Source organism: Dermacentor silvarum, chromosome 5 (assembly GCF_013339745.2).
Source record: "Dermacentor silvarum isolate Dsil-2018 chromosome 5, BIME_Dsil_1.4, whole genome shotgun sequence".
NCBI classification, from domain to species: Eukaryota; Metazoa; Arthropoda; class Arachnida; order Ixodida; family Ixodidae; genus Dermacentor; species Dermacentor silvarum.
In genome coordinates, this window is record NC_051158.1 from 122,308,207 (window position 1) to 122,334,807 (window position 26,601).

At 48.9% G+C, this 26,601-nt stretch overlaps 1 protein-coding gene across 3 annotated transcripts in view; it reads left to right on the forward strand.

Moving 5' to 3' along the window:
- Window positions 1–26,601, forward strand: part of LOC125945981 (uncharacterized) — a 526,632-nt gene that overhangs the window by 388,906 nt on the left and 111,125 nt on the right. For 2 of the 3 annotated variants that reach the window (XM_049668439.1, XM_049668438.1), the window contains exons 2-3: window positions 9,174–9,254; window positions 21,796–21,851. The exons of the other annotated variant lie outside the window; for it this stretch is intronic. In XM_049668439.1, coding sequence (XP_049524396.1) covers window positions 9,197–9,254; window positions 21,796–21,851 — 114 coding nt within the window. In that variant the 5' untranslated portion in view covers window positions 9,174–9,196. The remainder of the gene's footprint in view (window positions 1–9,173; window positions 9,255–21,795; window positions 21,852–26,601) is intronic. 3 annotated transcript variants of the gene reach the window in all.

Consider the following 26,601-nt stretch of genomic DNA (forward strand, 5'->3'; position numbering starts at 1 on the left):
GCCGCTGGAAGGGAAATTCTGGCGCTTCTGGGCTGTAATCCATCGCTGGAGGAAGAACGCAAGATTTGCCTTACCAAGGAGCAGAGAGCCGATATAACTGTCTCCCCGTTTCCCCGCAACGTGCATCCGCAGCACAATGCGGGCAGACGAAGGGCCAGAGGCAAGGCCCTACTAAAACAAGTTCGCGACGACCCGCACTCCGCGTGCTTTGTGGACGCCGCGCAGTACGGCCGATCGGCAAACTTCTCGGCCCTCATGGTCGATCACAGTGGGGCAGTTCTCAACTCTGCATCTTTCAGGTATACCACCCCGGCTAGAGCCGAGCAGGCTGCGGTATACCTCTCACCTTACTTGACGACAGTAGACATCAAATTTACACCGATTCTCGCGCAGCCATCAGGGCCTTTGCATAAGGTTCTGTTTCGCCCGAGGTCGCTCGCATCCTAGGCGATAGGGTCATTTCCTCACACACCATCACCTGGTTTCCGGCTCACCTCGGGTCGCACTTGTCCTCTGTAACTAACCTCAACGAGGTCGCCCACACCCGCGCGCGCGAGCTAACCCACCGTGCCGGGTCGGACGGAGGTGGTATCTCGCAGACTAGTCGGGAGGTCTTTAGAGACACTTTATTCACATTCAACGATGTTACTATGCACTACCAGCTGGGCAGGCGAACGTTTCCTCTTCCGCACGAGAAACTCTCCAGGCCGCAGGAAGCAACGTTCCGAATGTTGCAGACCAGGTCTTATCCTAGTCTATCCATTCTCAGCTCTTACACGGACACTTTTAAACCGGAATGCCCCGATTGTGGTGAGCGTTGCAATTTAGAGCACATGTTCTGGCGGTGTCCCTCTTTACGTGGCCCTCAACGCATCACGGAAGAAGAGTCGAGCTCCGAGCTAAGGAGCCCCGAACTACTTCACCAGCCGTAGAGGGTCCACCAGCCGTCCAGAGGGTCCACGACGCGGCGGTGAGGCGCGGCCTCCCTGTCCCCACGTGGGAGCGGCCCGCTGCGCTGCCGCCCTGGTCGGCGGCGGTGCTACTCAGGACCTTTAATAAAGTTCATTGTCTGTCTTCTGTCCTTGGCGCGACCAATTAAATACCGTGTTGAGAGCACGGCCAACTTTTTCTGCAAACCGAAACTCAGTCACTTTGCCCGCTAGATTTGGCGGAGAAGCTAAACTCTGTTTTTATCAAAAATTGAGCCATTTTAAGTGCCTAACTTGACAATAACGACGTTTGAAAACAAGTACTTCAATTTACATCAGTTGTGTGCTATTTTTAAAAAAGTTGCCGCCGGGGTGCCTCAGCCCAAGTAACACAGAACGTTGGGCAAACGTTGCCTGATTGTAACAAATGTCAGGCAACGTTAAACAGCCAACCTCAACGTTGAATGTACGTTGCCAGCTGTATGTTCAATTGATGTCACAAATAAATGTCACAGCAACATCCCAACACCCAAGTTGTGTCAACGTTGCTTGTAAACATCAATTTAACGTGTAAATGCTATCAATGTAGCAACGTTGTGGTGGTAAGATACACAAGATATATACGTAAAAGAATGCTATTTTTCACCAATTCTTGTTTACATTTTCATGCATATGAAACATGAAAACTACTAGAAGGCATAATCTGTCAAACAAATATAAATTAAGGGTTTGTGGTCTGTCAGCCGTGCCATGCTGACAGCACTGCTGTTATGTATTCTATAAATATTCTGCAATGTCATTTGAGTGTTGCTTAAACGTCATATACGTACGTTGCCTGAAAGGTCAAGTGACATAATGCAACATCCAGGTTACGTTGTCAGGAAGTTCCGTTAACGTTACGTCAATGTCGTGAATGTGTTGCTCAACGCTGCCACAACGTTACGAAACAACGTTGTCTGGCGATCAAAAAAGCGGACATTAGCAGCATGTAGGCAACGTTATGCACCGACATTTGTGAACATTCACAGAACGTTACGGCAACATTTTGCGTTACTTTGGAGTCAGCAAAGGTGCTGCGGTGCTGAGGTCGCAAGATAGAATCCTGGCCGCGGCGGCCACTTATCGATGGAGGCGAAATTGCGAAAAACGCCCGTGTGCTTGCGTTGTAGTGCACGTTAAAGAACCACAGGTGGTCAAAATTAATCCGGAGCTCTCCCCTATGGTGTGCCTCATAATTCAGAATTGGATTTTGCACGTAAAAGCCCATAAATACGACGCGTTGCTGTGACTGTGACTACCGTAGCGCTGCCTATCGGCGCTCGTTCTTGTCACGTTGCAGTAGTTTGCTTCACCTCTCTTAAAGGGCGGTACCATCCCTGTCAACAAAACATATTCTACTCGTGGGCGCAATTCGGGCATGGAGGGGCGCCTGACGGTGGCAAAAAAACATATCGCCGAGAACAAAGTCCCTCACTAGAACAGCAATTGGCCTCCCTGGTGCAGTATTCAGCCACTACCTCCCCATGACTTCAATAATGAAACCATGGCCTTCAGTCCCCAGCGGCCGTGAAGCAACTGACCAAGGTGGCGGTCAAACCTGTGACGCGGCAGAGGGTGCTAAGAACCTCTGGATCCGGACAGGCCACCACTGGAAACTGACCCTGGCAACGTTTAACACGCGCACTCTGTCGAGTGAGGCTAGCTTAGCAGGGCTATTTGAAGAATTATCAGGTATTACCTGGTATATTATTGGCCTTAGTGAGGTTAGGAGAACTGGTGAGGCTTATACAGTGCTGACTAACGGCCACGTCCTCTGCTACAGGGGTCTTGCAGATAAGAAAGAATTTGGAGTAGGATTCCAATTCATAAAGACATAACCGGTAACATTGATGAATGCTACAGTATTAATGATAGGGTAGCAGTCTTCGTAATAAAGCTGAATAGGAGGTACAAAATGAAGGTAGTACAAGCCTACGCACCAACCTCCAGTCGCGATGATGAAGAAATAGAACAGTTTTATGAAGATGTTGAATTAGCAATGAGAAAGGTGCAAACTCACTATAATGTACTCTTTGGCAACTTCAATGCGAAAGGGGGGGAAAAGCAGTCTGGCGAGCAAACAGTTGGCAACTACGGCATCGATTCTATGAACACTAGAGGAGAGATGTTGGTGGAATTCGCGGAAGTGAATGGACTCCGCAGAATGAATACCTTCATCAGGAAGCGCAGCAATAGGAAGTGGACCTGGAAAAGCCCTAATGGAAAAACAAGGAATGAAATAGATTTCATACTCTCGGCCGATCCCAGCATAGTGCAGGATGTAGAAACGTTAGATGGGTAAAGTGCAGTGACCATAGGTTAGTAAGGTCTAGGATTTCCCTCAATTTGAAGAAAGAAAGAATAAAATTAGTCAAGAAGAAACAGGCCAACCTAGACGCCGTAAGGGTAAAAGCAGACCAATTCAGGCTGGTTCTCACAAAGAAATATGCAGCTTTAGAACAGGAAGATGATGACAACTCTTGACTTCAGCCAACCAAGAGAACAGGCTGGCTTGAGGAAGGGATATTGTACGATGGATCGTATCCATGTCATAAATCAGGTAATAGAGAAATCTGCGGAGTACAACCGACCTCACTATTTGGCTTTCATAGATTATGAAAAAGCATTTGATTCAGTAGAGATACCAGCAGTAATTGAAGCATTGCGTAATCAAGGAGTACAGGAGGCATACGTGAATATCTTGTCAAATATCTACAAGGATTGCACAGTAACTTTGGTTCTTTGCAAGAAAAGTAGAAAGATACCTATTAAGAAATGAGTCAGGCAAGGAGACACAATCTCTCCAATGCTATTCACTGCATGCTTAGAAGAAGTATTCAAGCTCTTAGACTGGGAAGGCTTAGGAGTGAGGATCAATGGCGAATACCTCTCCAATCTCCGATTTGCAGATGACATTTTCCTATTCAGCAATAACGGGGACGAATTACAGCAAATGATTGAGGACCTTAACCGAGAAAGTGTAAGAGTAGGGTTGAAGATTATTATGTAGAAGACAAAAATAATGTTCAATAGCCTCGCAAGAGAACAAGAATTCAGGATCGCCAGTCAGGCTCTAGAGTCTTCAAGGAGTCATGTAAAGGAGTTGATCTAGGTCAATTATTCACAGGCAACCCTGATCATGAGAAAGAAATGTAGAGGAGAATGAAATTGGGTTGGAGTGCATACGGCAGGCATGGCCAAATCATGAATGGGAGCTTACCACTGTCATTGAAAAGAAAAGTGCGCAATCATTGCATTCTACTGGTGCTAACATATGGAGTAGAAACTTGGAAGTCAACAAAGAAGCTCGAGAACAAATTAAGGACTGCAGAAAGAGCGATGGAACGGAAAATGTTAGGCCTAACGTTAAGAGACAGGAAAAGAGCGGTGTGCATCAGAGAACAAACGGGGATAGCCGATATTCTAGTTGACATTAAGCGGCAGAAATGGAGCTGGGCAGGCCATGTAAGGCGTAGGATGGAGAACCGGTGGACCATTAGAGTCACAAAATGGATACCAAGAGAAGGGAAGCGCAGTCGAGGACGGCAGAAAACTAGGTGGGGTGACAAAGTTATGAAATTTGCAGGCGCTAGTTGGAATCGTCTAGCGCAAAAAAGGGGTAAGTGGAGATCACAGGGACAGGCCTTCATTCTGCAGTGGACATGAATGGGCTGCTGCTGGTGCTGATGATGATGATATATACAAGCGTGAAAGTTCTGTATGATTTGGGTATGTGCCACAAGCTGTAGTGGCACACGGGCTAAGAGAGGGCAGAAGAAGAGGACGTTCGCCTAGCGAACATTCCCTTTACCCCGTTGTTCGTTGTTAGGTGTATGTTTTATTTTATCCAGTGTGGCCAATCCCTCTCGTCGGTACGAGCCATGTTTCGAGGCAAATACAACAACAACCTCGGCTGGCGCTTAAGACCATCGGTTCCATTCGTGTATGTGGCCAGTTTCCCTCAGTGTCAGGCGCACAAACACCTCACATCGACGCCAGCCGGCCTTCTACAAACACTGACGCCTACGAGCTCACCTTTCGAGCAAGTTGGAATTCCCCTCATGGGTCCCTTTCCCCGCTCAACGAAAGGGAGCCATTGGATCATCGTATGTGCCGACCATCTGACCCGATATTGCGAGACGGCTGCTTTGTCATCTGCCACCGGCAGTCAAGTTTTCTTTTTAACACGAAAGTGTTTTATGCCGGGGTCCACCAAGACTTCACTGACGTATTTCCGTCACGGAAATACGTCACACGAACATACACGAACATAATACAAAGAAAGAAACCAGAAGAAAAAGTTCCACAAACATGCAAAATTTGGAAATCGAACCCACGACCTCTCGGTCCGCGGCGATAGATCGCCGAGCGTTTAACCCATTGCGCCACAAACGCATTTGCAGAGAGCTACACAGACGCGCCTTATATATCTAACACTCCTCCGTGTACCCGCGCTCTTGCTCGGGGCGGTGCCGCCGCCTACGAGCAGAAAAGAGAAGTACTGCATTATGACAATAGACAGTTTTAGCAGAGCGTTCACGGTCCGCTCCGCTCAGACCATCGTGTCCGAACGATTCGCGCAGAGCCGCTCAGCGGAACGCTAGCGGGAACGCTAATGCGCGTGCGCACAACGCTCATATCGGCAGCGGAACGAAGAACGCGGCCCACGGTCCGCTACGAAGCCATTTGAGCGGAGCGTTTGGGTGCGTCTACTGGTGGCTTTGCCGTTTTACAGTCGCGCTGAGCGCCCGTGGCCGGCGTCTCTGGCAGACGCGCTTGTCAAACAAGCCAAATCAACGCAGTTCACGCAGCCAGTGGTGTGCGTGAAACGTTAGCGGAGCGGAGCGTAAGCAACGCTCTGCTAAAACTGTCTACTAACGCGCACCGACAGTGAACGCTTCGGTGGTCTCAGCACTACGACGCCTCGATGCCAGCATTCGAAGGGACGCTGGCATCAAGAAGCACTACCAACGCCACCTAGGTGGCGTTCACCGTACTCAGCACAGCGGAGCGTGGCCTCCGCAATTAGCTCTGAAAATGTTTCTGAAGTTGATCGCGGAGGCTGCAATTACGACGCGCTGTACGCGCTGATTTGACTCGGTGACGATTCAGTTACGTGCTTTGTCTTGTGCGTTGTATTAGTGTGTCAGTTACGTGCTTCGTCTTTCACGTTGTGCTAGCGTGTGCAGCGTAGTGCAGCTTCCATATGCACGACGGTTGCTCATGGTCATCGACGTTGGTAGTCGTGATGGAGGAGACGTGCCACCAGGCGTCAGCGTGGGTGCATCAACGCCTAAGGGCGCTTTAGCCACAAAACACCAATAGACATTATATATCAATGTGCAATAAACATTACACTACTTCTGTGAAGACACGTTTCACTTTCGTGTTCTATACCGATTCCTATATAAGAGGGATCAACCAACTTTTTTCTGCTGCGTTCGATCATTGTCCATCACGGCCCTCCTCGAATCATCATCAGTGACGGCAGTCGCCAGTTTACTGCAGATGTCGTAGAAGAGCTTCTTCGATTGTGCGCTTCCAGCTTTCGCCACTCGACACCGTATAACCGGCAAACAAATGGGCTGACCGAGTGTACCAACAGCACACTGGTGAACATGGTGTCCATGTACATGTACGTCGCATCGGACTATAAAAACTGGGTCGACACTTTGCCCTGCATTACATGCGCCTTTAACACTGCGAAGCATGAGACTACTGTCTACAGCCCGTTTTTCCTGCTCTATGCTCGTCCGCCACGTGACACACTGCACGCCATATCTTCTTTCTCCACCCATGACGATCTCACGATCGCCGAATCTCAGTGTCTCGTTCAAGAAGCTCGACGCTTGGCCCGCATACGTACTCTGGCTTCGCAAGATCAGTCTAAAGCACGGTACGACAGGCACAATCGGCACCTCCAGGGGACCTAGTCTGCCTATGGTGTCCGGTGCGCAAACGTGGCCCTTGTCAAAAGCTTTTCGCCAACTATACTGGCAGGTACGTTATTGTTGACCAGCTCAGTTAAGTAAATTATCGACTGGCGCATCTCACCGCAACTGGATGGCGCTCCACGAAGACTGAGGTTGCGCACAACGCTCGTCTGAAGCCCTTCAATCCAAGAACTTAGTTTGACTTGCCCGGCGGGTTTCGTCAACAGGGGAGAAATATTACACTCAATGTAGCCGCATGAGGGGCAGACGAAGGAGTGTCAGCGGGGAAGACGAGAAAGAGAACGTTTTTGCCCGTCGGAGGCTCGCGCTCAAGCCTGTTCAATAAACCCCGTTTTTTTCGCCGTCGGTGTCGCTGTAGCCATCGCAGTGAAGTTCCGTATAAGGACCAAGGGCGATAAAATCGCAGCCGTGCACCGTATGCTGTATGTGCAAGTGAAAGCACGCAAGGGACGCGTGGTTTCACGGAGAGCGAACGCACGGCACAGAGTAAGCGCAACGTCTTACGTCGTGCGAAGGGCCGTGGGGGTAGGGAAGGGAGGGAGGTGACGTTTAGCTGCGGCACCAAATGTGCATTTTGCGACCAGGCGTAAGGGTAACTGGCGACTCAAGCTCCCACGCGAAAAGAGGAAAGCGGAAAGGCAGCGTTGGAGGCAGCGGGTATGGCTTCTACTCTATCAGCAACTGCGTACTTGTAGTGTGCGCGGCGGCGGGCTGTCACGCGCGCCGTATCTTGAAAGCGATCTCCACACGGCTCTTACATTTGTGTGCGCTGGGCTTTCGACGCTCAGTTTCCGTTGGAGCGATAAACCGCGCCAACGTTAGCTCGCTGCTGCAAGCACGCTTGCTCACGCCAGCGTTTTGACAGTGGTTGTCTGTGGTCATGGATTGTGATCTATAGATGTTTGCTTGTGCGCGCTGACACTATGCTTGTTATTTCAGTTAGTAAGTGAATGTGTCCAAGTTTATGCAGCCGATAAAACTACTATCCGTAGTCCGTATAGCTTTCTACTAATTTACTATCGCAATTGAATTTTCGCCTTTCGGCCGAAACTACGACTTTTTTATGCCTTCGTACGATCTTGAATGAACTATATAGGCACATATATGTGACACTTCGTCATGCTGACATTCTATGTTTCTGTGCAGTTGAAACATTTTGTTCACATGCACAGAGGTCTCAGTGATATTGGCTGGCACACTTTTCAAATAACCCACTGAAAGGTATGTGCTAAGTGTGCTGAGTCGTGTATTAAACTGTTGATTTGTATATTGTGTAGATTAGAATTTTCTTTTACAGCGAAGCTCTTCAGGGCTCACTCTTCGATGGTGGCGTCCGGCAATAAAAAAAAAACTCTCATTGGCTGTATGCTGTATGTGCGAGTGAACGCGCGTGAGGGCGAGGGACGGGCGCTTTCACGGGGAGTAAGCGCACGGCGGAGAGCAAACGCGACTTCCCAGTGGAAGGGGAGTGTTAGGCGAGGAGGGCATCGAGGCACCCTAGACCAAAGTTTATAGATATACTTATATCTATAAACGTTGCCCTGGACTACGCGTGTGCGGGCGCGCTCTCCGACTGCGGCGCATGCACGGAGCCCTGCCACACACACAACGCGCACAACTGTTGTCGATATCAGCGGCGTTTTGCCCGCGTTCGCACCGAACGCGCACGGCGTTGGTGACTTGTTTTTGAAGAGCGTGCCAATCTTTGCCATACACCCTATGGTGGTGTACGGTAGCAACCATAGGACCATGTTCCCCGTGGTCACTAAATAAATGAAAACCACCGGATCATATATATTTATCATTCCTTATAGTTCAAATAACCAAATACATTATCACATCTTAATAGTCGTAATTGGAAATACATAATTCCCACCATAGTACAGCTTCGCTAGTCTTCCATCTCTACCCTAGTGGAAGGGCTTTCACAATGATCTAGGTATCATCATGAGTTTTAGTTTGGGGCCTGTGAATGCTTCCATTTGATTTGAATCCGTTTATTTTTTATACTATGTACCGAGAAATTACGACACTCTGCAACCCATAATGCACTCTACAAACGACATCCTCAAAACGAGCTTTGCGTGCAATATTTAAACTATACACTACACTTTTGACTACACGCAATCATGTGTTGTGTGTCATTATTTTGTTTTTCTGATTTCACTATTTGATACGAAATAGGGCGAAATCAGGCGTAGTGCTTATACCAAATTGTGGCAAACACTAAAACAGTCTTCTTAAATTACAGCAAGAACTGTCTAAACTAAAGACATGAAGTTTATTTCTCTGTCAATACTCTTCATGTATTCGACGCTTTGTTATTGTCAATGTGAGTATTTTTTTTTCTTCTCGAAATTAAAAAATTTAGCCACGCAGATAACACAATAAATTGTCATAGGTTTGTGGGTATATGCAAGAAGACAGCACCTTGATAATCGAAGTATTGTACAGTCTTGTTTCGTAGCTCTTTACTGGCACAAGTGCATTTTCTCTGTGTCCCACAAGCTTCTACGAACTATCGTGGTTCCACTTGCTCCTGATATAAAAAAAATCTATCCTTCGCGTGTTGCATTGACGGCACAATCACCTCTTTTTACGACAATCTTGAAAATGAAAATTTCTAGGGTGATTACAAAAACATTACCATTGGTTTTCGAGACCTTGCTAAGGACTGGTTTACTTAGTGGAAATGCTGCTCTGTGATGAAATGAAGAGGCTAGACGCCGGCCATCATGGAACGAATGTCGGGCGTCAAAGAGCAAACTTAGCCCGGTGGGGAAAACCACACGGCTGGTGTCGAAATAGTTCAAACCACCAGTCGATCTGTCCGGACAGTTATTTTCGTCTGGCGAAGTTCGCTCCGAGGCGGCGAGCGCGTGATGGAGCACATGGGCCAACCAGGAGCCACCATTTCCCGCCAACTTGCCTGATCGGAATGGCTGCCCCCGACGCTTCGTCACCTGCCCTCTAGCGGTATCCGCGGGCTGTTTCTCGTACCGTCACCAATAGCTACCCCCGTTTTATTGTATGCGATTCGTCTGCAAAACGATCCACACTTGTCTAGGAATCAACGCCAAACTGCTTCAAAGCCAGTAAGCACAAGGACGAAACAAGCAGTCATCGAAGGCCGCATGACTAGAGAACAAAACGTAGTGATCGCTGACATGCAGCTGAAGCTTCCTCCAAAACGAAATGGCTCACTACACGCACGCATGCGTAAAGAAACAGATACGTTCACGTTACGTGCACAACTTAAGACTACTTAGCCAACTCTTAATCAACCTATTCAGCGGTGCACCCGAGCACGTATGAACGGGGTACTTGTTACCATGCGATCTCTTCGATCGCAAATGTCAACACGGCAATAACCCGCAGTTCTGAAAAGAAAGGATCATTTAGCACCGACAACAGTTTACGTATTTGTCTGGAAGCGAATTTTGTGCATAATTCGCCGAGAGCGGTAGACCAAAGGTCGGGAGAAAAGGTGCTGTAAAAGAAATTGATGCCGCCGCACAACGTTCAAAAACGGCCTCCTGAACACGCGTACGGGTTGGGTTCTCTGCCTGAATAACGTAAAGGTTATTTTTGTATTTTTACAGCGAAGCTGTATTGACCCTTTTCGCGGCAATCCCGGGGGCGCTGCCATGTTTCATCACGTGGTGACGCAACCATTGCTTGCCTCAGCTGCCTCCGTTGCCTCCGTGTTTGCAATGGATGTTGTGACGCCCGGTGCGACTTAGGAAACCTCTGTTTCGGGAGATATTGAGACGCTGAAAGGGAGGTCTACACGAAGCTTTGGCCACAGCTTCAGAGGACATGTAAAAGCGTTTTCGAAGCTCATTAACCTTTGTCCAAACGGAGCGAGCAGCGTATATGGTGCTTTTTGTAAAATCGAGGCTAAAAAGGTATTCCAAGCGCTCCAGGCTTTCCACTTAGGAATTGAATCCGGATCAATGTGTTTTGCTCTTCGTGCTTTATTTGGCAAATACTTAAATGTGCGGCTTGTCACGTTTCTGACTTAGTGACGTTCGTCGGTGCGGTCACTGATTATTTTCTCCGAAACAGAATTGTGAGCAATCTCGGACTCCGGTGAAGAAGCTGGGAGAGATTCTAGCCCCTCCACACGTTGCTGGGACTCCCCAGAAGACACTGGCACAGGTAAGCTGGGCGGGAGTCGCGTCCTCCACAACCAAATCCATCACACAGAGTGAAGAATATAAGCGCGTTCTCGCGGAAAACAAACAACTCAAAGCTAACTTATATAGTACCAAACATGAACTTGAAATACTAAAACGCCAGGTGGAATCGTTAACAGCACTGATAGGATCACAGAAACCCCAACCATCCACACAGCAGCAACAACACCCACAAGACCTTAAATACGCGAGGGTCCCTCTACAAACCTCACCACAATCACCAATTTCACCAGCGACACTCTTCACGGAGCTACAAACCACACTCACAAAGCAAATGGGCGACATGTTCGATCAGATGAAAGAGGATCTACAACAACATATGAAGACACAGATACAACCTATGTAGAAGGAGTTCCAAGAACTCAAGCAATATGTGGATGAGTCTCTTCAAGGCGTTAAGAGGACCCGCAAGCGACAATCAAGCATTGGCGACGATAAGCCGTATGTCAAATACATCGTAAGCACGGAGACTGAGGAAGCAACTTCGGGCACTCCTCAACATGGCTAACAGAGCATCCAGACAACAAGAGAATCTTGTTATTTGGCAGTGGAACTGTTGCACACTACATAATAAACACGCTACACTCACACAATACATCAAGGCGGCGCTAGTCCCACCCGACCTCATTTGCCTGCAAGAGGTCGGGAAAACACCGAAACCCACCGGTGGTTACCGTCTTTACGTCGACCTTGTACAGTCCCCCTAGCAAACGCAAGGTCGACTTCTTGACAATCCTGAACCACGCATCCACACTGCTTTCAAAGCGGGACCGATTGATTTTCCTTGGCGATTTTAATGCATGGCACACCGAGTGGGGGTACGGGCGAGATACGAGCAAGGGAATCAATCTACTCAGCGCCACCCAGGCACACGAGTTACTCCTGCTCACACACCCGGGAGTTCCTACCAGGATAGGCAACAGCGTGACTCGGGACACTACGCCGGATCTTACCTTTATCAACAGTGACAACGGTGTTACCTGGAGTAACCTCGAGGAAAACTTAGGCAGCGACCACTACATCCTATACACGACGGTGAACACGGCAAAGGTCCGCCTAGCTTTAGGGACGGCCAGGCTGACGGACTGGAATAAATACCGAGAACGCCAGCAGACAGCCCCTTCGACACCCAACACGGTAGAAGGATGGAGTAATTTCCTAAAGGAACTCTATATTGCCACCACTAAGGAGCTCCAAACCACACCAGACACGCCGGCTATAGACAACCACCTAGGCCATCTCTGGGAAGCTCGTAGAAGTCTCAGCAAGAGGTGGAAAAGACAGCACCACAACCGTAACCTAAGGCGACGAATCGACCAACTGGCGGAAGAAGCAAACACCTACGCTCGAACACTCAATTACAACAACTGGCACAGCTTCTGTGACTTCCTCAGAGGCAGACTGAGCACCAAGAAGACATGAGCCATACTGCGATGCATATTGGATCCGACCAGTACGCGCACGGAAACGGCTAATGTCATGCGGCGACTCATAGGAAAGTACCAAGGGACGGAGACTGAGCTGTTGCAACAACTCAAAACCACCTACACCGGTGAGGCTCAAACACCTACAACAGCACACAAAGAATACCATGGGGAAGCCAACGAAGATCTAGACGCCCCCATCACCTTCGCAGAACTTTACGCAGCCGCGCAGACTTTCAAAAGAAACACAGCACCAGGACCAGACCGCGTCACCAATGCGATGCTTCGCAATCTAAGTGACACGGCCATCGGACAGCTTGTGCATTTGTTCAATGATCAGGTCTGGAGGAAGGGAGGTCAGGTACCAGCCCCATGGAAATCGGCCAACATCATCATGATCCCAAAACCTGGTAAGGCACGAGAGATCGGTCAGCTGCGGCCCATCTCATTAACATCGAGCGTGGGCAAGCTCTTTGAAAGAGTCGTGCACACCCGGCTGGAGAATCACCTCGAACGTAACAGCCTTCTTCCAGACTCGATGTTCGGCTTTCGCAAGGGAGCACAGGACGTCTTCCTCATGCTAAAAGACGAGGTCCTCAGCCCTCCCCCGGGCAGCATAGACAGAATCCTGCTCGCCCTTGACGTTCAAAAGGCCTTTGACACCATATCTGACTCCGCAATACTAGAAGGCCTTGAGGACGTCGGATGCGGAGAAAGAACATTTCATTACATTCAGGACTTTCTGCGTGACGACACTGCAACAATTGCGCTCGGAGCGTCACGGTCACTCCCATATGAACTGCCGGGCCGCGGCACGCCTCAGGGTGCAATTTTGTCTCCGCTCCTATTCAATATTGGAATGCGCAAGCTCGCCCTACAGTTACAGGAAGACGAAGACCTCGGCGTGGCAATTTACTCCGACGACATTACGCTTTGGGCGACCAAAGCCTCATAAGGGGACAGATAAAACACACATCAGCAAGCCCTAGACACGGTCGAATCATACACAAAACATGCCGGCATGAAATGCGCACCGAGCAAATCAGAATACATACATATTCGACCCCCAAGAACCCAAGCCTACAGAGCTCCGCCGTTACAACTACTTCTATACGGCGAACCCATCCGAATAGTTCAGCAGCTACGAGTGCTCGGAATGCATATACAGGAAACGGGCAGTGCCGGCATCGCCCTGTCCAAACTCAAGCGCATGGTTCGCAGTGTTACTAGCGTCATTAACAGAATAGCACGTAGCAGAGAGGGAATGACGGATACAGACACCATGAAATTAGTACAGGCCGTCGTCATAAGCAGAATCACTTACGCTCTTCCTTTCCAAGAGGCCCGACAAACTGACATCGACCAAGCAAATCGACTGCTCCGGATTGCCTGCAAGGCGGCACTCGGCCTGCCCGAAAACACGAGCACTGACCGTCTAAGCGAGCTGGGCATGATGAACACATATGAAGAACTCGCCGCGGCCCACTCATAGTCCAGCGAGAAAGACTAAACGCAACACCACAGGGGCGCTCCGTGCTAACACGACTACGATACCCTCTAGCACCACAGTTCTGCGGAGACGAGACCATACTTATGCCACCTGACCTACGAACAAAAAATTCTTGTGAACCCCATCCCACGTCACATGAACCCTCACTTCCACGTGAAACGGCGACAAGCCCGAGCAGCCATCCTGCGCAAACAGTAGGAGGACGCAGACACATACTTTACTGACGCGGGCTTATACCCCAGAGGTGACACAGCGACTCCTACTTATGTGGCTGTCGCGACAAACCGGGGGAGACCGATCGTAGCAGCGTCCGTACGCACGACTTCAAGCGCCACGGCGGAATCCGCGGCCATAGCCCGAGCCATCCGAGACGCTGAGGCCAAGAGCCAGTCGGCTTATATACTCACAGACTCGCAAGACGCCTACCGGCTCTTCCTTCGGGGAGTTCTACTGGCCGGGGTCCTTCGCATACTAGGACCAAGCCTCCAAATGGACCACGGGATAACCTGGTGTCCCGCGCACACCGGAGTGGAAGGCGACGATCGGGCGGATCCTCTGGCTCGAGGTATAACAGGCCGAGCCGCGATACATACCGCTCGAACGGACGCCTCTCCGACACCTGGCAGCACACCGAGAGACATACTTGAGGCACAACGACTAGGGAGACGAACCAAAGCTCCACCTCACCCCAAGATACACAGGCGACAGGCGAGGGACTGGCGCCGAATACAGACAAACACCTACTCACATTTACATAGACTGCACAAAATATTTCCTAACAAACACAGCGACAGATGTCCATGGTGCGACTCCACCCCGACACTGGAACACATCACTTACCAATACACGCAGCGTCCGTCGCCACTACTTGACGATACACTTAGCAATTGGTCGTGGGAGGCGCGACTCTCCAAACTGGACTTGGGAAGCCAATTGGCGACCCTCTACCAGGCCCGGTGCACGGCAATAGCCAGTGGGGCCCGGGAAGAGGGGCTCCATCCACAGTGACCAAGCAGGATCTTAATTTAAATAAAGTTGTTTCTCTCTGATTATTTTGTGCCTAATCGCTCGCGCGTGTGCTCAGTTGCCATAGATTTGTTCTTGTAAGAGCTGTTCTGTTCTTTGTAATAGCTGGTAGCAAATATGTAGTATCGCTAGTAACTCGTTTACTCCTGTGTACTCTCACGAAACACTCAACTTCGATAATTCGTGTGCTGTGGGTAGTCGCTGTTACCCGTGCGTTGGCGCATTGACTCAAATGTGCGCCCATTCACACATTCTTAATACGTTGGCGATGGAGTGTGCGCAAGTTTGCGTGCGAGTTGGGGTAGATGTGCGTCGATAACGTGCGTGAAACTTACTAGGCCAGGAAGTGGCGCTACTCCCTTCGTCATTGTTTAACTAACTGTACTGACTCTTGCCAACGTTCCGGGGTTGAAATATTTTCTTTGGAAATTAGCCATAAAACTCTGACATTATTTTTTGTTTATTTTTGTGAAAAGTGATTTTTTTATCCACGAGGAAAGTCGTGCATTCAGAAGGGCCGGCTACAGAGGCTGTCCGTATGTGGCAACGGTCCGTGAACTCGATCACACGTATTCATTCTATTCCTTGATACGCCAGTCACTATTTTTGTAGCCAACTACTCCAGACGCCTGCTCCACATTTTAACACGAAAGTGTTTTATGCCGGGGTCCACCAAGACTTCACTGACGTATTTCCGTCACGGAAATACGTCACACGAACATACACGAACATAATACAAAGAAAGAAACCAGAAGAAAAAGTTCCACAAACATGCAAAATTTGGAAATCGAACCCACGACCTCTCGGTTCGCGACGATAGATCGCCGAGCGTTTAACCCATTGCGCCACAAACGCATTTGCAGAGAGCTACACAGACGCGCCTTATATATCTAACACTCCTCCGTGTACCCGCGCTCTTGCTCGGGGCGGTGCCGCCGCCTACGAGCAGAAAAGAGAAGTACTGCATTATGACAATAGACAGTTTTAGCAGAGCGTTCACGGTCCGCTCCGCTCAGAGAGTAAACATTTTATTGCAAAAATAAAAGGTAGTAAGAGTGTGGGAGGGACCCCTAGTCCGGGGTCCCTAGAACGATCTCAGCGACAGCACGGGCCCGTTGAACTAGGGCCCGGCGGACCTCGGGAGGCCCGTCGCGGAGGGCATCCTCCCACAGCTCTTTGATGCGGAAGGGGTGCAAGATGACTGGCAGGGGAGGGAATAATTTTGCGGTGCACTCCACGGTGACATGGAACGCCGTGGGGGAGCTTCTACAGCCCGGGCAAGAGTCTGCGTAGCGGTCAGGGTAAAATTTATGTAGGGAGAGGAGATTGGGAAACGTGTTTGTTTGGAGTTGGCGGAGCGCCACCTCTTCCTCTCGCGAGAATGACAGCGGCGGCGGACCCATGGTGTGTCTAGCTCGTGTATAGTATTTTAATACGTCTCTGTATGTGAGTGGGGAGCCCGCCTGATCTGGACTCCGATCCTCGTCATGCCGGGCAGCTCGGAGGGTAATTTCTCGAGCGACCGCGTGTGCGCGGTCATTACCCGGCAGTGAGGCATGGCCAGGAGTCCAGAGCAAGTGGATGCGCTGTGGGGCAGATGTGTCTGTGTTTGGGGACTGGTGTAGGATGTGGAGAGCCGCCTTGGAGAAGCCGCGTCCCGTCAAAAAGGCGCGGCATGCCTGCTGGGAATCGGTTAGGATATACACCTCCCCAGGAATCTGGAGAGCGTGTCGCACAGCAAGCGCTACTCCAAGGACTTCTCCGTGTCCAGGTGTAGAATTCCGTAAGGAGGCGGCCGTAATAAACGTTTCAGCGCCATCCAGCACTACCACGGAATACCCGTTGTGGCACCGAGCAGCATCCGTGTATAGGGTATTTGTCTCAGGGATGTCACCGAGCATGCGCACCAGGTACCGTACACGGGCGCGCCGGCGTCCCGCGTCATGCTCAGGATGCATGTTTCGTGGTAGTGGGTGCACCTTTAAGGCTGTACGGACCCAAGTCGGAATAGTGATGATGATGTCTTCATCATAATTGTGCAAAACTGGATGTCCCAATCTCGAGAGCAAGTGCCGCCCAGTGGGTGTGAGCAAAAGACGTTGTCTTTGACTGGCCCACTGAGCTTCCAATAACTCACTGAGAGTGTTATGCGTCCCTAGGGCTAGCAGACGTTTCGTGGCGGTGTAGTGTGGGAGGCCGTGGGCGAGCTTGGTCGCCTTTCGCAGCATTGTGTCGACCCGTATCTGCTCCGACTGCGTAAGTCTGTGGAAGGGAAGGTAGTAAGTAATGCGACTGATCACACAGGCCTCCACCAGGCGCAGTAGGTCCCGTTCCCGTAGACCTGAGCGCCTGTTGGAGACCCGCCGAATCATGGCCAAAGTCTGTTCGGTCTGCCGGGACAAGAGAGATATAGTGTAGTTCGCCTTCCCATTCGCCTGAACGTGTAGTCCAAGAATGCGAGCACGGTCTACCTGGGGGACAGGAACGCCATCCACGTGCACCGTGACTTCGGGTGGAGGGGTACGCTCCGCTCAGACCATCGTGTCCGAACGATTCGCGCAGAGCCGCTCAGCGGAACGCTAGCGGGAACGCTAATGCGCGTGCGCACAACGCTCATATCGGCAGCGGAACGAAGAACGCGGCCCACGGTCCGCTACGAAGCCATTTGAGCGGAGCGTTTGGGTGCGTCTACTGGTGGCTTTGCCGTTTTACAGTCGCGCTGAGCGCCCGTGGCCGGCGTCTCTGGCAGACGCGCTTGTCAAACAAGCCAAATCAACGCAGTTCACGCAGCCAGTGGTGTGCGTGAAACGTTAGCGGAGCGGAGCGTAAGCAACGCTCTGCTAAAACTGTCTACTAACGCGCACCGACAGTGAACGCTTCGGTAGTCTCAGCACTACGACGCCTCGATGCCAGCATTCGAAGGGACGCTGGCATCAAGAAGCACTACCAACGCCACCTAGGTGGCGTTCACCGTACTCAGCACAGCGGAGCGTGGCCTCCGCAATTAGCTCTGAAAATGTTTCTGAAGTTGATCGCGGAGGCTGCAATTACGACGCGCTGTACGCGCTGATTTGACTCGGTGACGATTCAGTTACGTGCTTTGTCTTGTGCGTTGTATTAGTGTGTCAGTTACGTGCTTCGTCTTTCGCGTTGTGCTAGCGTGTGCAGCGTAGTGCAGCTTCCATATGCACGACGGTTGCTCATGGTCATCGACGTTGGTAGTCGTGATGGAGGAGACGTGCCACCAGGCGTCAGCGTGGGTGCATCAACGCCTAAGGGCGCTTTAGCCACAAAACACCAATAGACATTGTATATCAATGTGCAATAAACATTACACTACTTCTGTGAAGACACGTTTCACTTTCGTGTTCTATACCGATTCCTATATAAGAGGGATCAACCACCTTTTTTTCAGTATAAATGGAGCACAGTGCATGAGCGAAAACCAACAGCTGATCGGACGGAAACCGGACAGAAGCGAAAATGGTTTAACATTCGTGCGCTTTCGCTGAGCCAACATATGGCGCGTCGCCGAAAGCGCCATCTGTTTTTTCGAGAAAAAACTGCCCCGCGAAAAGGGTTAATAGCCTTACCAGCCAAGGATATTTTCGTGTCGTTGGCGTAAGCAAAAAACGCCAGGCTAAAAATTGAATACAAATAGCATATCTCCTTTGAAATCAGGAATACGGCATACAGCTCAGCACTCGTTTTCAAAGTAAAAACCACAAAACAAGCATCAAAACCACATGATGGATGATAAGGCGCGTGTTAACAATGGAAACACTCTCCGACGCGTTCCGGTAAAGATTAGGTTTGCAGCGGCTTCGAAAGTGGTTGACGTCATTTAAAACCCTCGTGTGAAGTGCAAACCGTATAATGTATGCTAATGACGTCTGCGAATAATGCAAAGTACGTTCCTTCTCCCGCGTGTGTATCCCTGTAAAGATTAAGCGTAATCTAGTCCGAGTGGAAAAGTGCCCAACTGCATTGAAATCACGTAGTGACGTCTCCGTGGTCTTGCAACTCATTCAGTTCTTTCCAGGCTACCATGGGTAGACGACGAAAAGTAAAGACGCCAGAAGAACAGCGTGAATATAATGTCGTTGTGAAGTAATAAACGGTGTAGTTAAGTACCTTTCACTTGCCTCTGGTTTCACTCTTTGTACAGCCACGTGTGTGACTGCAAGTGACGTCACAATGGGTAATTGTTGTGGGTGTCGTTTACAGCGTCGCTGTCCAACCACCTTCACAAACAGTGGAGCCACTGTTTATTTTACAGCTAGTCCAATCATTTTAAATAGCCCGTTTTGCTACGTCCTCTAAACTATACATGCTATAGATAGCTAGAGCTCTAGATTAGCGGTATAGATGTAAGCGCTTGCTTTTTCCGCTTTATATACAACTTTACTACACTATTGAATTTGCACAAATATAGTTTTCTACTATACACCAGGTACATACGTTTGCCTGATAATTTTTGAAAACCGTGCCAGTCGCGTTTTGCACCTAGCGACAATTACAACGGCAAAACGACGTTCGCCGATGAATCATCGCGTGAGGTAGAGTGCGGTGAAAGCGTGGCGGCGCATCAGGCGAGATTTGCTTCGAGAAAATTTGCTCCCTTAAGGTCGGCCTTAAGACGTGCATCTGCGCTTTCGTCACACAATAAAAAAGAAATATCAAGGTGGTTGGCTTAATTAACGCATGATGTTAACTGGCTCAACTACATTTATTATCTACGTAATGCGACGCATTGATGGTTCGGTTGAGAGTTGTTCTTATGAAGAGCTGTTCTGCAGCGAACATTTATTCGTTTTGTGACACCTAGGTGAACTGACGCTGAGTTCAGCACATGGTGTTTGTTGTTGTGATGCTCGGTGACCCAAACTAGTGTCAGAAAGGTTGAATATAGAATGGCACGTATAGATTGGCCCATTGCCAGTGGGCCCAGAGGCACATTTTAGACTACGCAATTTAGACCTCGCGCCTTGGAGTGGGCCTGCTCGTTGAGGTTTGTGGGGCCTCCCATGATGGATCCCATGGGAGCGGGGAACCACGTGAGAGTGTGGGTGGCAATGCTTTTGCCTTCGAGGATGCGACAGGCTTCTTTACACACGGCGCCAACGCTGAAGGCGCGGATGGCTGCCCTCGAGTCGCTGAAGATGTTGGCATGTAGTTCTCGTCCAGGAGGGCCAAGGAAATGGCCACTTGCTCGGCCGCACATGACGAAGTGCTTCGTACCGAAGCTTCGTTAACGGTCGAACCCTTGTGGTTAATGCACACTACTGCGAAATTTTTGCTGTTGCCATATTGGGCCGCGTCAGCGAAGCAGCTGCCGCCAGGAGTTCTGTCGCCCGGCGTAGGAGCGCCACGGCCCTGGCCTTCCTTCTTTCCACGTTGCGCTGGGGATGCATATTGCGCGGGGCGGGGGATATGATGATGTTGTCTTTCTGCTCTTTCGGAAGGCCCTGGTAGGAGGCTTTGACTTAAGCCGGGGGGACGCCCATCTCTGTTAGGAGTCGTCTGCCCGCCGTGGTGCCGGAGAGTATGAGAATCTGTGCCCTTTCTTGTGCTTCTGTAATTTCTTCCAGTGTATTATATATGCGCAACTGCAGAAGTCGGTCGGTGCGTGTGTAGTTTGGTAGTCCGAGCGCGCTCTTGATCCCCCTCCTTATCATGGCATTTAGCTTGTCGCGCTCGGCCCTCTTCCAGACGTACATGGCCACTACGTACGTAAAATGGCATAACAACAAAGCGTGGACTAGCCTTATCAGATTCTCTTCACTCAGGCCTCTCCTTCTGTTAACTACCCGCTTGATTAGACCGATGACGCTATCCGTCTTCTTTGCTAGTTTGTGAATGGTGATGCTATTTGTGCCCGCCCCTTCGAGTGTCATTCCCAAGATTCTAATGGACGCGACTTTGGGAATCGGATCTCCGCACTTGATGTAGAGATTAATGTCGATTTCGGTGGGGGGTTTCCAGTTCTGTGGCTTGCAATTTCAGGAATCCACCAGAAAAAACGACCAGAACCTCACCAGTTGGTCGCTACAGTAAACTCGGTTGAACTCGATAATGCTTCCCAATAAAATATATTATCCTAAGAATAAGACGCGCGGAGAAGCGAAAACTCGTTACTACCCTTATCTCCTAGTGCAATGTTTGTTCTCTTAACCACGGAACTGTAGCATTTACTGTGCTCAACTGTAAGGAGCAACCTCAATATTACCAAGCTGTTTGAAGCTTTTGTACCACCGCCTTTCTGCCATAATTGAAACGTTGCGTTAGTGAGAGCCTTTCTTTGCTTTCTTTTCTTTTTTTTGTGAAAGCAATTCAATGCAACCATTTCCCCATGCACATTTCTAGGCGCAAAAGATATTTCGTCTAAACACCAGCTGGCTTTATTGCGCATATGTTCTTGAAGCTTGTAAGTGGTAGTTATTTCGCGTGTGTTGCAAGTTTCTAAGATGTTTGATTTGCTGTTATGACTTACCATTTTTCGTAACTTTATTTTTTCACAATACAGTACGCACAGCGTCAGTCATTATTTCCTTGGACTTCTCGATTTATTTTACGTTGTACGCAAGATAGCTTTATCTTTTTTTTCTTTTATTCATCAACAAATATCTGCGTAATATTTTCTATATTTTTGTACGCTGCCAACCTGTACGCAAAATAATATGTGCACCGTTTTGCGCTACTTTTTGCATAAAGATGACCTTTCGACGCTGTCTGAAGATGATTACAGGAAACTTAATAATACCCGGAAGGTAAGTCACTGTTTCTTTTTTGTCCATTTAATTCACAAATTCGATTGCGAGGACCAGACATTGGCAACCTCGTGCAGTCACGCCTTTACCAAGAGCCACATCACTCTCACCTACTCTCGCTTTCAAGTAGCGAAGTTGAAAATTTGTTGAAAATAAGTTGAAAAATTTGTGAGGGCGAGGGCGATAGATGGCGGAGGTCGTGTGGTCAGGCGGAGTGGGGACGACCGCAATGAAGTGAGGATTAGTGAGGAAGTCACAATGAAAGCAGCTATGGTTAAGTGCGTTACACTTTCCTAGCGAGCGCACTGTATTTGATCATAAAAACCATTGACACACTCGGATGACAACCCACTGATTTCTGTCAGCCAGTTTCTAGCGAAAGCATCCTCTATAATGTCAATGCTCTTGCCCTAATGCGCAGGAGCGAGGAACATGTACACAGTCCGCTGTATCGGTGTATCGTGATTGTAGGTAGCCCCATTAGACACTGCAACGGCACTGCGGCCCTCTCTCCGCAGTGCTGTTGCTGACGCGGAGCTTGTTGCCGCCGATTTCTACATGTGCTTATTGGTTTTTGATATATTTGACCAATACTGAACTATAAAACTCAATAAACAGATACAGCATTGATACACCTAATTAACCAAGTGAATCATGATGACACTTGGGGCTTAAATAGTAATGATTCAATTTATGCTTCTTGATCTCATGCAACAATCGTGTACATGTAAAAATAAGGTTCTGCCTATCCATAACATTCTCTAACTGCCGCGGGCGGGCGGTAAGCAGGCAGGCAGGCGGGCAGGCATGCGGGCGGGCGGGCAGGCGGATAACTTTATTGAAAAGGTCTTGAGAAGCGCTGCCCCAGGGGAGAGCTGCGGGCCGTTCCCTCGTCGGGACGGTCAAATTTACCCTACTCCGCTCAAAATACGAGAGCCAGCGCGTCAAAGCTTGCGGCTACTGTCTTTCGACAGGGCAATAATAAGCAGAAAAATTTTTTTATTTCGCATATTTATAAGGAAATTTTGCACATCAAGAGATACAATACACAAAACACTGTACAAACTGCACACTTTATAGGAGCATTAGTAAACAAGGTTGCTTACAATTTATGAAGAGCGAAGTATCTTGCTTTGCAGGTGACAATCAAACAAAAGCAAATACTTTGTCGCAACGGTTACTCACGATTACGTATGCAAAGAATTATCAGTAAGCAAGACCGGCTAAAAGCTGAACACAGCGCATTTCGCATACCCAGACAATGACCAAAGATTCGGGGGAGGTGGTGGTGTCCCTGCTGCTGCTGTGGTCTGAAAAAACTGGAGGTAATAAGTTATACGATTACACACAACACAATTACTGAGGCAAATTTCAGTACTGTTGCCGTAAAATAATGCTTTCAGATGATGTAGCTCAACTCATTATATTGTGGGGATTTATACTAAAATATGGCACATTGTTTAACAAAACAACGTCCTATTTTAACTGATACAATATTTAAATAACAAGTTGGTTATTTGTTCTTTGTTAACAGCTCCTGATATACTGATCACTTTCTGACATATAAATTATCTTGATCCATGAATTCCTTAATCATTAAGGAATTCAAAGTAATATGCCAGGCACTGGCATATTACTTTGTTCAACCTTTTATTTACTGAACGTCTTCCTCGCTCTACAGAATGCCAATTACTGGACGACTAGATTTTAAAAGTTGTATGCCACTGGTCAACTGTCTATGAGCATTTCCTACTCTATAAGAATTTCTGTTGCATAGGGGGAACAAAACTTTGCCGGAAAACTTGAGCGTTTGGCTCATTAAGAGCCGACGTAAGCATCTTCATACGCATTGCACGGCAACGCGACTCGCCACGAACGTAAAATCGCTCGTTCACAACAAGATCTGCTCAGCTGCTTAGTTCTCAGTTAACAAATGCATACATCGCACACCAATATTCGAAAATGCAAGAAACAATTCAAGCACACCAAGAAAAGGCAAGCAAAAATTTACTTCGCAGCTTAAATTGCGCACGGCGCCGTTGCAGCCAACGCGAAGAAAACAGCGCTTTCAGTTCTTCGTGCGTCTGCGCAGAGCTGCTTCAATTGATTTCTGCACCTAGCGAAGCTTCAGGCGGCTAGCAATGTCGAACAAAGAACACCAAGCAAGCACAGTGTCCTCTAACCTAAGGCCTCTTCCGTGCAGCACTTATTCAAATATCTTCATCAACGATAAATTATCAACTTTTCGTTCCTTACGGAAACCAACTGCTGTCGCCGAGATTTAATGAAGCGCACTTTCTGTCAGCGGTTTAGCTAGCACTCACTCGACTCAGGAGCTGCTTTCGATAGGCAGCTTCAATGTATTTACACACCACAGACAAATATACCGCGTGCGGATGACCCATCCTTTCGTCTTATAACCGTTTCAATAAGGCCTATCGGCTATTCACTACAAAATGACTAAAAAGTGTGCTTACCTTCGCTGCCCCTCCCCGTGTTGGTCGAACATGGTACCACACAGAACGCCTTTGGGCTTTTTTTCCGTTTTTTGTATTTTGCTGGAACCACTGGCGATGCAGAAGCAAAATCTTGTAGCGCACAGTAGACGGCTAAGGCGTGCGCGTGTGCAGAGAGCGCCAGCAGCAGACGAACAATACAATAGCCGTAGCGATTACAACGACAATGATGCTCGTTGGCGTAACGAAGTAAGCGACGAAATACAAAAAAGTGCACGAAAAAACAAAAATACGCTGAAACGCATTTTTGTACACATAATTTCACAATTTTAGTTTTGTTATTTGTATATAGAGGGTATTTCATCGAACACATACAAAAATTCTTAAAGGTCGCCAGTGGCAGATAGCACAATTGATGATTCATAGTTGATGAGCTGGTCTACTCGAAGAGGTGGACATTACTTGCACAAGAAATTTAAATGCATGATCGAATAATTAAAAAACGTTCACTAATTTGGTTTTTAACTCATTACCTTATGGCCCATAGTGCAATGTACCAATTGTAGCCGTGGAGTTGGCACGGCGGATCCACTTGGAACGAATTCTCGGGATGACACCAGTTTCGAGATATTAATTCCCGAAGCTTGCGGCGTCCCAGTTAGTTGCTTAACAAAACGTCACTTTATGCATTGAAGCACAAGATTAACTGGAGCGCCAATGCATCTCTCCGCAAGTTCGGGAATTAATATCTCGAAACTGGTGTCATGCTGAGAATTATTTCGAAGTGGATGAGGGCGCTTACTGCACTCTCAGGTTACATGTATTAGGGTGGGTACGCCACCGCACCAAGGGAACTTGGTCCTATAGCGAGTGGGATACGTGGCGTTTAGAATTTTTACATGGGAGAGTACCCCAGTCTGTATTTTGCGCTATTCGGTGGCCTCTTCCCCGCTAAGTTGTGGGTGAAGCGGTGGGTATTTACTGCGGACTCCGCGCTGATGAGTAAGGATATCTTTCACATTTACAGTGATGTGATATTGTGAGTGATAGTATTGACACGTATAGATGTTTATCTTCCACCGGTGGCCGCTTTCCACCGGCTAACAAATGTTAAACGTTATCGCTCGGCGCAGGACGCGCCTGTATCGGAAGTTTCTAGAACGTTATCGATGCTTCTTTCCATTGCCTGTTTTCACCGACGCTTATGTTATCTGATTGCATGACTGACGCGAATTGTCTAGAACTTTATGGAAGACACGCGGGCATCAGGGATTAATCTAGAACCTTCGATGACTCAGGTATAAAAGCCGACGCGTTTCGCCGCTGATCAGATTTTCGACGATCGCCGACTGTGTTCGCCGCTATCGTTGTGCTTTGAGTGTACCTTGCTTTTGTGGGCACAGGTTCGCCCAATAAACAACCAGTTTCGTTGTACACAGTTTTACGACTGCTTTCTTCAGCGTCACTACTACGTGACATCTGGTGGAGGTGCTTTTGTGTCCATGCAGCGGACGCCCCCGCAAAGCCGCGAGCCAAGCCCTAAACCGGAGGACGAGACCAACGTCGCCAAGGACCAGCGAGCTAGTCGTAGGCAGCAAGGTCTTTTGCCAGAATACGGACTTCTTCCCGAGAAGACCACAGCGATCAAGGCCAAGTCAACGACCTCAATGGCAGCCCCAGCGTCCCCCATCCTGCTGCAGCAACCTCGGGAGCCACCGACCTTCCGTGGATCATCAGCTGAAGACCCTGAAACATGGCTGGAGACGTACGAGAGGACCGCGACATTCAACAAATGGAGCGACGATGACAAGCTGCGCCATGTCTATTTTTCGTTGGATGACGCTGCTCGGACATGGTTTGAGAACAGGGAGACCACCCTGGTGACTTGCGACCTATTTCGCGAGAACTTCGTCAGGACCTTCACGAGTGTCGTACGAAAAGAAAGGGCTGAAGTTCTCCTGGAAACCAGAGTTCAATTGCCGAACGAGAGCATCGCGATCTTCACGGAGGAGATGACTCGCCTCTTCCGCCACGCCGACCCCGACATGTCTGAAGAAAAGAAAGTTAGGTTCTTGATGCGGGGCGTCAAAGAGCATCTATTCACTGGATTGATGCGCAACCCGCCCAAGACTGTGGCAGAATTTGTTTCGGAGGCGACAACGATCGAGAAGACGCTTGAAATGCAAGCCAGACAATACAACCGCCGTGCGCTGACAAACTACGCCGAAGCTCAAGCTCTAGGCGCCGACGACCTGCACGAGACGATCAGAGCTGTTGTACGGGAAGAACTACAG